General features: G+C 41.5%; 1 protein-coding gene across 2 annotated transcripts in view; it reads right to left on the bottom strand.

Moving 5' to 3' along the window:
- eif4enif1 (eukaryotic translation initiation factor 4E nuclear import factor 1) overlaps positions 1–12134 on the bottom strand; it is a 45899-nt gene extending 33765 nt beyond the window's left edge. For both annotated transcript variants that reach the window (XM_078421317.1, XM_078421316.1), the window contains exons 1-3: positions 11750–12134; positions 11306–11397; positions 1014–1087 (exon numbers count right to left, since the gene is read on the bottom strand). In XM_078421317.1, coding sequence (XP_078277443.1) covers positions 1014–1087; positions 11306–11395 — 164 coding nt within the window. In that variant the 5' untranslated portion in view covers positions 11396–11397; positions 11750–12134. The remainder of the gene's footprint in view (positions 1–1013; positions 1088–11305; positions 11398–11749) is intronic.
- Between the last annotated feature and the right edge of the window lie 893 nt (positions 12135–13027).

Raw genomic sequence — 13027 nt, 5'->3', positions numbered from 1 at the left:
TAATAGACTTCAGGACCGTATATATTTCAATTAGGTTCACTTACTCTGAACTCGACAGAAGGAAGAATTGCAGACTGGGCTTGCAAGGTAACCAACCCATTTCAGGTATCACTGTAGAAAACTTCGTAGAATTACTTCCAAAATATTAACATTCTTATTTAAGGCCAATACTGTACTATCCTTGGCAATGCCCAGAACCAAAACATAACTATGTACTGTCTATCCAATGTCCCTCACCAAATACTGACATTGTTAGTTTTGTTTATTGTACTAACGTGCTAACCTTTGGCACAAGGACATGGATTTTTCTGCATCCAAGTTGTGAAAACTTACCACTTTGATAAAAAATTTCCTATTAAAATGGATAGTGTCACATTTTCCCCACTAATATTTCTGTCACACCCACTTGTTTAACTCACTTCAAAACCTTTGTTCTGTCACAAGTTGCTTCATTAGCTGGCTTGCTATTATCTTCTATCTCGACAGCAAGCATGCTTGATTGGCTCTGAAGCCAATTAAAAAAACTCTCAAAGTTCTAGCTTGATTCTACAATTTAATGCACCCAAATGAATACAGCTGAGAAGAGTATTCATAACTACTGGTAGTTTTGGGAATAGATAAATTCATGTCAAGGTTTAGAAATTTGCCCTAGGTTTGGCATGCCAATGTCTAAATGGAGTAGAACATGTGCCTGTTTAAATAACTCCCAAGATGCACCTGCTGCCATTCCTCATCAGCATGTTCCAAGCAACTACCACTTGGTGCAAAACAAAATTTGCCTTGCAAATCTCCTTTAAATTTTCTTTCTCTCAGCTTAAATTTATGAGCTCTACATTTGACATTCCACCATAAAGACGCCAATCTACCTTCCCTATCTATGCCCATTATGAAGTTTTTACACCATGCACCTGTAGAAATAGTTGAAAAGTTCAAAATATAACTCACACCTGCATTTCTCAATTAAAAAGTACAACCTCGACTCATTTTAGTCAAGAAACTTTGAGCAACCTTACCTGTCATACTTTTCCAGAAGACATGCTGGTCTCTGCTTTGCATATGGGTACTCTTTGATTTCTAGCAGCCTTTCCTGGACAAAAAGGTGCAAAAGTTAATATTCTGTCTGTTTTAAACACATTGGCAAACCAAATAGCTTGTGTTGCATCTCTTCAATTTGATCATACGGAAGTGTTAGCAAGACAGCTCCACATTTCATTGTTCAACTAGGATAAGTATATTAGAAAGAAGCATATACTGTTTTGCCAAGATTAAATCCAATGTGTTAGCCTTGTCTTCCAAAAGAGAAACCACTCTATGACAATGCCAGCAAGTATTTGATAACTTTGCAATGATGTGACCCAAGATCTGGGCCTCGCAGCCCATTCTCAATGTCGATACTAGTAAAGAGCAACCTTTTAGAAACACATACCTTCTGGTAAAGGACACACTTGTGTGGTTTGGTTGGGAGTTCCAGGATTCAAACTAAGTGGCACGACTATTACATTGGTCAGAGTTGTAGAGGAACCAGCTTTGGACACCCCCATGTATTTGCATCTCTCACAAGTCTTGTCTCTCTCAAATTTGCATCTCTCAAATGTCAAATGATGTAGAGCAATTTGGGCACAGAAAAAGTTGCTTTCTATGATCAAGATCATCTCAAATAGGAAAAGCAAAACAATCCATCAAGTATTTATGTCAAGACATGATTACAACTGCTTCAGTTTCATCTTTGACACGTCTTCAGCTTAATGTTAGTTACAGTCTCTATTAATACTCAATCTTTCTCTAGCATGGATGGTAAAGGACACACATGGGAAGCACTGAGGGAGACAAGGCATCAGACACAGGCGGTTTGGAGGACAGAAGTTAGCAATTGTGGACGTAGGATTTAATCTTCAACTCTATAGTGCTCAATTTGCTGGTAAAGTTCAACAGTGTAATGCCAGTTCAACCTTGGAACCATTTGGCACAGTGAAGGTGACTACACTGGATTGGCTTCAAGTGCAGTGAACAGTCACAGTATTGAACAACGGCCTTTTGTGGTGGGTGGGGAAGCAACAGTATTTTTAGTGTAGCCAGATCAAAACAAGAAGCTTTATTTATAGTTCTCATATTTAACATTTGTGCCATTTCCAATTTTATATTGAACGTAACTGAAGTTATTTTGCATTTGAATTTTCAAAAATGTGTTCTGGTAATCTGTGTGATGACCAGGTAGGCAAGATTGACTTTGTTGAAGTTGAACAGACCAGCAACTTCCTTTTTGATGAAAACAATTCCTAATTGGATTATGGAAAATGAAGTTCACATTTCTTCAGAGGAAGCAGTACTTCAAAAGCAATCTCAAACTACACTGAACGAACAAAGACTCTGTGGGTGGCTTCAGGTTGCAAAAATCGATTAAAGGGGTTAAAATTGTGGATGCCTTGGGATTGATATTAACAGCAGAAGGCAATTGATTAGCCCATATTATGAGGGGCTCAAGGTTACAATGAAAATTGGCCTGGAAATCAAGTGATCATTAAAAAAAACAGGTGCTCAAATTGAAAGGATAGGTTTCAGCACCTTCAGGGTGCATTATCACACAACTATTGTCAATATTTATGCACAAAATTCAGACAAGATTAAAAGTCAGTGGCATCTTAAGCAGCATGTCAGAAGCTGAAATGGACTCAGTAAATCAGTGAATTGCAAAGCATAGCTCACCACTTTCCAAATGATAAAAAGCCTGAGGCAATGGGACTTCTATTTTGCAGTTAATGCACACAATGTCAAACAGGTACAGTAAAAAAAAGGCTAAAATAATTTTCGCGTTATAGCCAAGGACTGAATCAGCTTATTATACTAGATCCAGAAAATTGAAGTGCTAAACTGCACTCAGCTTTCATGTACTGGGCTTGCAGCAAAACAATTAACTACTGGGTTAAATTACAATAATTACAGAAAATAGTGTTATATCCCTATTATTTAGAGTTGATTTAATTAAATATCAGAAAATACAAGAATAGAGCATTTTTAGTGGTTGGGAACATTTAGATTTGAAGGGGAAATTAGAATCAATATTTACAATGCCAAGTGCGATAGAAATTTTGATCTTCTGCAAAGAAAGTTGTTTAACCATGAAAGTGATAGACTATTAAATCAGAAATACAGAACTAAAACAGCGCAGGAACAGGACTTTCAACAAACAATACCTGCATTGAGCATGCCAAACTAAACCAATCTCCCCGCTTGCAAATGATCCATGTACATCTTCACGAGACATTGACATTTCTATCCAAAAGCCTCTTAAAAACCATGTCTGATTTGACCATCAGCCCTTGCAGGCACCCAGAGTGTGAAACAAGTTGCCCCTCTCACTTTAAAACTATGCCTTCTAACTTTTGAAAATCTATCCTTGGAAAAAAGGTTCGAATGACTCCCCTATCTGTGCCTCAGTTTTACACACTTCTAACGGGTCTACCTTAACCTTCAATGTTCCAGAGAAAACAGTCCAAGCTTGTCCAACCTCACAGCCAATATCTCCAATTTAGACAGAATTGTCGTCAACCTCTGTACCCTCTCCAAATCCTTCCTGTAACAGGGTAACCAGAACTACACGCAATACTTCAAATACAGTCTGACCAAAGCCTTAAAGCTGCAACATGACTTCCTGTCTCTTATATTCAATGCCCCAACCTATGAATGCAAGCAATACCATATACCTCCTTTAGCACTTATCTTGCCACTTTCAGACAGCGATGGACTTTGATCCCAAAAACCCTCTTACATCAATTCTGTCATAGGTCTTGCCATTAAGGTCTCCCCCCCCCCCCTTACATTCGACCTTCCTAAGCACAACACCTCATACTTGCTTGGATTCAATTCAATTTGCCCAACACATTTCAGTGGCTGATCTATATCCTGCTGTAGCCTTTAACAGCATTCCTTACTGTCCACAACTAAACCAATTTTGATGACAAACTTACCTACCTATATGTTTATATCAATGTTTTTTAATTTACCATATCACCGTTATCCTGCCAGAATTACACCCTTCTACCAGTCTTCCATGGGCAAACCATAAAAAGTTAGCTCACCAGAGAAACAAATTCATAAATGATGATCTCAGCTTCTAAATAATAACCCTGAATACAAGTTGCCACCAATTTATGGAATCTAGGCTCCCAATCCAGTGTGCAGTAGCACAAATTGGAGGACAAGATTTTAAAGCCCAACTCAGACAGGTTTAAACCCACAGATATGCAAACTTTAAGAAATTACCGATCTGCAGCCATATCAAAGGTTAAATTCAAGGTGGGAAACAAATGTCTTATACCTTTTATCCCAATGTTTTTTTAAGCGTAATAAATTTCATGTTTCCCAAATTGGAGAATCGATACATTCACAAATAGGGCTGTTGTTCAAAAAGTAGATAGAATACAGCATTTGGTAAGATTCTTCACTTTGTTTTTTATAATTTAATATGATAATTTATTCACTGCTAAACACGAGAACAGTCCATCTTGTCAGAGCCATACAATATGGAAACAATCCCTTCGGTCCAACTTGTCCATGCCAACCAAGGTACCCCATCTACACTAGCCACACTCATTTCCCTCTCAACCTTTATTATCTGTGAACCTGTCCAAATGCCATTTAATTATTATAATACCCGTCTCAACTACCTCATCCATCAGCTTGCTCCATATGCGGGCCGCCCAGTGTGGAAAAAGTTGCCCCTCAGCTTCTCATTAAATCTTACTGCCCTCACCTTAAACTTATGGTTTGGTTCTCCGATTCTCAATTCCCCTACTCAGGGGAGAAGTCTCTAGATTTGCTCCATCTATTCCCCTCATATTATACACCACTAAAAAAAAAATAACCCCTCCTGTGCTCCAAGTCTCAGTCTCTTCCTTCAGCTCAGGACCTCAAGTCCTGTCAACATGTTTGTATATTTTCTCTGCAATCTTTTCAGCTTGATGACCTCCTTTCTATAGCAGGGTGACCAAAATGGAACATAATAGTCCATATGTGGGCTCACCCATGTCTTGTACAACTAACATAATGTCCCAACGTCTATACTCAGAACCCTGACCGATGAAGGCTGATGTATCAAAAGCACTTCGAAACCACCCTATCTAGCCGTGACGCCATTTTTAGGGAACTATGTAATTGTACTTCAAGATCCACTTTCTGGGAACTATAACTGTACTCCTAGATCCCTCTACAGGGCTCGACCATTCAACCTGAAGGTCCTTTACTAGTTTGATTTAACCTTATTGAAATACATAAACAACGTCCTAGGCCTTGCCTTCGTCAACTTTGTTGGTCAATTCTTCAAAAAACATTCAAGACACATGATCTCCCACAAATAAAATCATACTGGCTATTGCCAATCAGCTCCTACCTATTCAAATGCATATACATCTTCTCCCTTGAAATCCCCTCCCAAGCATCCTACCACAGATGTTAGGCTAACTGGTCAATAGTTCCCAGGATTTTCCCTCGCAGTCCTTCTTAGAGGCACACCATTAGCCAGCCTCCAGTCTAGAGCACCACACCAGTGTCCAATGACAGTTCATATCTCAGCCAGGGTCTGCAATTTTCTTCTTCAGCTTCCTACAGCATCCTCAGATATATCTCGTCAAGTCCAGGAGATTCATGTACATTCACATGCCTTTGTACATCCAGCACCTACTCCTTAGCAATATGGACTGTCCCAAGACATCTGCATTAACTGTCCCGTCCCCTTGCCTGAATTTTCCACAGTAAAAAACAGAAATACTCGTTGAGGACTTTACAATTCTCCCACAGTTCGCCACATAGATGTCGCCTATTCTCTTACTAGTTACCCTCTTTCCTTCAATATACTTAAGAAATGTCTTTAGGTTCTATCAAAGATATATCTCATGCCCCCCTTTAAGCCCTCCTGATTTCCTTGTGGTCCTGCTCCTCCAGCACCCAAACTACTCCAGGTACACACTTGATCCCAACTGCCTATTCTGGACCATGCCTTTTTTTCCTGACCAGAGCCTAATTTCAGAGCCAAGTTGTCATTGTCAAGATTGGCATAGCAAAATGTAACACTGAAAACTCAAATTCAAAACAATGGTAAAAATAAAGAGTTAATGCATTTCCAACCAACGATAAGCTTAAGTAACAAAATTTTAAAAACTAGTGTTTTAAAAAAACATTTGGAACTTTTAGGACAAATCAAGGCATACACAATTAGACGGATACATGCAAGCACCCTTTTGCATGCAATCCTGAGCACCATAACAAGGCTTTCAAAACTAAGAGAATGCAGAGCTTTTCTTGGTAATCAAGACAAGAAACAAGTGTGAAACTTCTTGAAATCCAGAAGGATAAACTTGTGGAAACAAGGAATTGCAGCAGCTGGTTTACCAAAAGACAAAGTGCTGGAGTACTTCAGATCAGGCAGCGTCCCTGGAGAACATAGATGATTTTTTCGGTTGGGATCCCCCTTCAGATCGATTTGGGTAAATTTGGACAGTTTCAATAATCTGACGGATTGTCAAATAATTTGGAAACAACTGACGGATTGTCAAATAATTTGGAAACGACTGATCCCTTTAGAGAAATTACTTAAGAACGCATTTTAATTAATTCCCCCCTCCAAAAAAGGAAGGGTTACATCATGAATGCAGATGTGCATTGTACAACCTGAAGAGTGGTTGAAACTATCAAAACAAGACCTGTACATGAAAAACTATTTACGGAAGGGGCTTGTGCTGGTGGAGTGGAAGAAGAAACAAGGATGAGTTGGACATGAAAGAGAAGCAGATAAAGGTGACTCACTGGATAATTATTTTAAAGCACAATGGTCTATATGGCCCAGTTCTTCGCTGTACTGCCAAAAGGAAACAAAAACAGCATACAAAATGGTGGCTCACATTTGTCTCGTACATCTAAAATTTTGTTAAGGGATATTTTATTTTAAGTTCATAATTTTAAAATAAAATTTCAATGTGCAACAAACTAGAGATTCGGTGAGATTCAATTCAAAACCAATTTGCCGGGCTTCACTTAATTCATGGAGTACTGTAAACAACTTCAATCTCTGCCTATGATGAGTTTGCATTCCTCCAACTATATGGTGTGGCACAAGCAAGCCTGTATTTGTCTTTCATTCACATTGTCCTAGTCGCTAATGTCTTTTAGTACAAATAGTTTGGCTCCAGTGCCGTTGTCTTCTCTCATCTCTGGCCCCTCCCACACAATAATTTCAGATAAGAGTGTTGTGATACTAAATTCAGTTTGAGAGAATATTTTATGCCCCATTTCTATAACATATATACGCAACACAAGTTTTCAGCTTGCAAATGCAAGTCTGTGCTGTGTTGAAACATTACACCTGATCTAATAAACAATTAGTTTTCAGCAGACTGTTGATCATCCGGGCAAGCGGTCCAAGGAATGGCTAATGGAGTTTAATGCAGATGTACAATGTGCTGTATTTTGGAAAGTCAAACCAGGGCAGGACATTCACTGTGAATGATAGGGCCCTGGAGAGTGATGTAGAGTGGAAGGATCTAGGAGTAGAGGCACAAATTTCCTTGAAAGCAGCATCACAGATAGATAGGGTAGTCAAGAAGGCTTTTCATAAATTGGTCTTCAGTTAAGGTATTGAGCATACAGTTCGGATGTGTAGGAAAGAACTGCAGATGCTGATTTAAATCAAAGATTGACACTAAATGCTGGAGTAACTCAGCGGGACAGGCAGCATCGCTGGAGAGAAGAAATGGGCGACGTTTCGGGTAGAGACCCTTCTTCAGACTGATGTCAGGGGAGTGGGCGGGACAGAGATAGAATGTAGTCAGACAGGTAAGACTAGATGGAGAACTTGGAAGGGGGAGGGGATGGAGAGAGAGAGGGAAAGCAAGGGCAATTTGAAGTAAGAGAAGTCAATGTTCATACCACTGGGGTGCAAGCTACCCAAGTGAAATACGAGGTGCTGTTCTTCCAATTCACGCTGGGCCTCACTCTGACAATGTAGGAGGCCCAGGACAAAGGTCAGATTGGGAATGGGAGGTGGAGTTAAAGGCAACCGGGAGATCAGGTGGGTTAAGGCGGACTGAGCGGAGGTGTTCAGCGAAACGATCGCCAAGCCTGCACTTGGTCTCGCCGATGTACAGAAGTTGACACCTGGAACAGCAGATGAGGTTGGAAGAGGTGCAAGTGAACCTCTGCCTCACCTTAAAAGACTGTCAGGGTCCTTGGATGGAGTCGAGGGGGGAGGTAAAGGGACTGGTGTTGCATCTCCTGCAGTTGCAGAGGAAAGTACCTGGGGAGGGGGTGGTTTGGGTTGGAAGGGACGGGTTCACCAGGGAGTTGCGGAGGGAACGGTCTCTGCAGAAAGCAGTAAGGGGTGACAATGGGAAGGTGTGACCAATAGTGAGACCTCGTTGGAAGTTGCAAAAGTGTTGGGAGAATTATATGCTGTAGGCGACGGCTGATGGGGTGGAAAGCGAGGACAAGAGGGACTCTATCCATGTTGCGAACAGGAGCAAGAGTGGAGCTGCGGATTATCGAGGAGACCCTAGTGAGAGCCTCATCTACAATGGAAGAGGGGAACCACCATTTCCTACAGAATGAGGACATCTCCGATGATCTAGTATGGAAAGTCTCATTCTGGGTACAGATGCAGTGTAGACAGAGGAATTGGGAGTAGGGGATAGAGTCTTTACAGGAAGCAGGGTGGGAAGAGGTGTAGTCTAGATAGTTATGGGAGTCAGTAGGTTTGTAGTAGATGTCGGTCAATAGTCGGTCTCCTGTGATGGAGACAGTGAGATCCAGAAAAGGTAGGGAGATGTCGGAGATGGTCCAAGTGAATTTGAGTGCAGGATGGAAATTAATCGTGAAGTTGATGAAGTCAGTGAGCTCTGCATGAGTGCAGGAGGCAGCACCAATGCAGTTATCAATGTAGCGGAGGTGGGGTTTAGGGATAGGGCCAGTGTATGCCTGGAACAGCGATTGTTCGACGTACCCAACAAAGAGGCAGGCATAGCTGGGGGCAATGCGAGTGCCCCTAGCTACGATTTGTATTTGGAGGAATCACAAATGCTGGAGTAACTCAGCGGGTAAGGCAGCATCGCTGGAGAGAAGGAATAGGTGACGTTGCGGGTCGAGACCCTTCAGACTGAAGAAGGGTCTAATACATTTCGATTTATTCACAAAATGCTGGAGTAACTCAGCAGGTCAGGCAGCATCTCGGGAGAGAAGGAATGGGTGACGTTTCGGGTCGAGACCCTTCTTCAGACTGATGTCGGGGGTGGGACAAAGGAAGGATATAGGTGGAGACAGGAAGATAGAGGGAGATAGAGGTCTAATACATGTGTTTGGAGGAAGTGGGAGGAGTCGAAGGAGAAGTTGTTGAGGGTAAGGACCAGCTCTGCAAGGCAAAGGAGAATATTAGACAGAAATTGGCTGGTTCTGCAGTCGAGGAAGAAACAGAGGGCTTTAAGAACTTCCTGGTGGGGGAGGGAGGTGTAGAATGATTGGACATCCATGGTAAAGATGAGGGAGTGGGGGCTTGGAAAACAGAAGTCGTTGAAGAGATAAGTTAGGATGTTATGTTGCAGACGTGGGTGAGGCCAGTGTTCAGTTTTGGTCATCCTGCTTTAGGAAGAATGTCATTAAGCTGGAAAGTGTTGAGAAGATTTACAAGAATGGCGCCAGGACTTGAGGGGTTGAGCTATAGGGAGAGATTGGGTAACACTTTATTCCTTGGAGCTCAGGAGGCCAAGGGGTAATCTTAGAAGTTTATAAATTCATGCAGGGAATTGATAGGGTGAATGCAGACTTTTACCCAGGGTAGGAGAATCAAAAATAAGAGGATATACTTAAGGTGAGAGGAAACAAGATTTAATACAAACCTAAGGGGCAACTTTTTCTTAGTGGAAGGAGCTAGTTAAGGTAGATACTATAACGGGATTTAAAAGAAATTTGGACAGGTACATGCGTAGAGGGATATCAGACAAATGGGACTAGATTAGATGGGGCATCTTGGTCAGCATGGATGAGTTGGGCCAAAGGGCCAGTTTCCATGCTATATGACTTTATTTTCAGCATTACCACTTAGCTTTTCATTACATGCAAAGCAAAATTAAAAATCTATTATCTGATTTTTCCACTGGCCAGCATATTTTATAGTGCATTTGCAAAGAACTGCAGATGTTGGTTTACACCAAAGATAGACACAAAATGCTGGAGTAACTCAGTGGGTCAGGCAGTATCTTTGGAAAAAATGGATCTGTGATGTTTCAGATGGGGACTCTTCTTCAGACTTATGGTCTGAAGGGTCCAGCCCAAAATGTCACCCATCCATTTTCTTCAGAGATGCTGCCTGACCCACTCAGTTACTCCAGGATGTGTGTCTATCCATTGCTGGTGCACAACATTTTTCTGAATTACTTCCTGTCAATGGGACAACATTATACATTGTTACTGAAATGGACAGGTTATCTTGTGAAGAAAGATTTGGACAGACTTGGATCATATCTGCTGGAGAAAAGATCAAAGGCAACTACACTGAAACATGAAAGATCCTGAGAGGTTCTTAACAGAGTGGATGTGGAGAGGAGGCTTCCTCAAGAGAATCTGGAACAAAAAGTTATTTACAAGTAGGCAATTATTTTTCTAAGGATCATTAGCTTTTGAAACTCCCTCAAAGTGTAAGCATCTGAATAAAGACAGAAATAAAAAAGGGGCTAACTAAACAGGTATAAATCAGATTAAAATTTCTTACTAATTAAAATTAATCTGAAGGCTCTCAACCCAAAACATCCAGCAGTTTAATTTCTGATCAAGATCTTCAGTCTCTTGGGTCTCCATTTCTTATTGTCAGATCAACTTAGTGGGGCAAAGTAGCCAGCACCTAATTTGTATGTTTATATTTAAACTGATTCAGCCTAACCGGTTGTTGTACAAGATCAAGTAAAGTACATTCCTAACTGAACAGGTACTGAGATAACAAAGTCATCCCAAATTTAAGCAGTTATCAATTCTCAGTAAAGTCAGTGGCACAATCACTTCCAAGAAGCCAATTTTAAACTGCACAGCATTTTTACTTATTTTGCTTAACTTAATGTAGATGATAGGTCAAAGCCACCACATTATTCAAATATATATATTTTTTAAATCACTCCAAATAAAACAATGCTAGAAATGAAAATTAAATACAGAAATCCTAAACAAATTAACACACAAATCCTATATGCATTTCATCATAACAGCAAAAGTTCCAAGGAATTAAACTGTTTTATTCAAAAACATTTAAATGTTCAAAGTTCTTACACATGCTTACCTTGGAATACCTATACGGTTTCTTCATGCCACACATTTTTAGTGTATCATTTAATTGATCTTTTTCGTCAATCCATTCTTTTTTATCCATGCCTGCCAAAGTTTAAAAACAACTTTGAAACAAGATTTACAAACTGTTGCACCAATAGTACATATAAATCACATCCTATAATTACAATAGACAAATACTCTTTAGTACAGTTTCATCTAATAAAACTATAGACAACATTTAATTCATTAAAAACACATACAAGACAACACATGCATACAATATCATTCATTTTTACAATGATACAAGGCATAGAGGAACATGGCGTTGGCCACTTAAGATCGGAAAAACAACAGAATGTGCAAAAGAGGAAAGCGACTTCAATTACAAGAAAAAAACCATCCCTTCTCCCAGAAAACTGAACATAGACCACTTCCGACACGCAAAGACACATACCTGAAAAGGCAACAAAGCCACCTAACCGTGTGTATTAGGCTCCTGGCTGAGTAGGAAAGGGAAATTACAGAAAAGGGGAAAATAAAAGTTTGTGCTGGGAGATGAGGGGGGGGGGGGGAAGAAAGGGGTATCCAACCACTCCCCAGGTTAGCCGGCAGCTTGTGCAGCGGCCCCAGGCACCGGGGCAGCCCGAGCCTGGCACACACCAAGCGCCGACACGCACACGGGACACAGTAGGTGGAGAATGTGAGACCACGGAGGGTAACAGAGCGCGGGGTGCGAGCGCTGAGGACAAGGCGGACTCCCGAGCCTCGGTGAGCCGTCCTCACAGCCACCAACCCTCAACAGCCACCTCCGCCGCTCCGCTATGAACCCCCGCAGCCGCGTCACGCGCCCGGATGTACGGGCCGCCCGCCGCACGCCTGTCTGTCTGTCCTCAAGCAGAGGGGAAAAAACATCCCAACGAAATGCCCTTTGCATCAAAAAGGCGGACGTCGATTGTTATTATATTGAGCGCATTTACTTCTATTTCACGCTATTTATTTCGTGATGGTTATTGAAACTTATTTCTAAACGTTAAGGACCTTCAGGCGGATGACATTGACGACAAAGCCCTGCTTCGCTCGGCCAATCAGAAGGCGGGAGGGGCGCGGGCTGCAAAAGGGTCTCGATCCGAAACGTCAGCCATTCCTTCTCTCTGGAGATGCTGCCCGTCCCGCTGAGTTACTCCAGCTCTTTGTGCCTCTCTTCGGTGTAAACCCGCATCCTGCAGTTCGTGTTGTCGCACCACCCATGTAGCTCGGAGCCCGTAGCGTCCCTCTCTCCGTACTTGCTCACACCGGTCTCTTCACATCCAACTTCCCCACTTGCTGTAATGGGATTTGCGTGGAGGATTCCGATGTTTACAGATCCCCTGGGTATTCACTTTCTGGCGCTCATGACCGTGCTACTGATCTGTTTTTGCTGATGGTTGGATAATCAACTTGGGACTCCAGCTGTTCTCCTTGCCAAAGGCGCAGTAGAATCTCCTTCAACACAGAGACTGCAGTGATTCACGAAAGTGATTTATCATTGTCATCGAAAGGACAATTAGGGACAAACAATAAATGTTTTGACTTTGCTAGCAAGTTGACTATGAAATATTAATACATTTTGGCTGTATGTTCTGTATTCCTTATCACTGGACAATAACTTATGAGTACACAAGCGGATTTTGAGGATGTAACTAGGAAAATTGACAGGGGAGAGCCGGTGGATGTAGTGTACCTTGACTTTCAG

This window comes from Rhinoraja longicauda, chromosome 25 (genome assembly GCF_053455715.1).
Source record: "Rhinoraja longicauda isolate Sanriku21f chromosome 25, sRhiLon1.1, whole genome shotgun sequence".
Classification (NCBI taxonomy): Eukaryota; Metazoa; Chordata; class Chondrichthyes; order Rajiformes; family Arhynchobatidae; genus Rhinoraja; species Rhinoraja longicauda.
The sequence above is the reverse complement of the archived record's forward strand: the minus strand, read 5'-3'. Positions and strand labels throughout refer to the sequence as shown.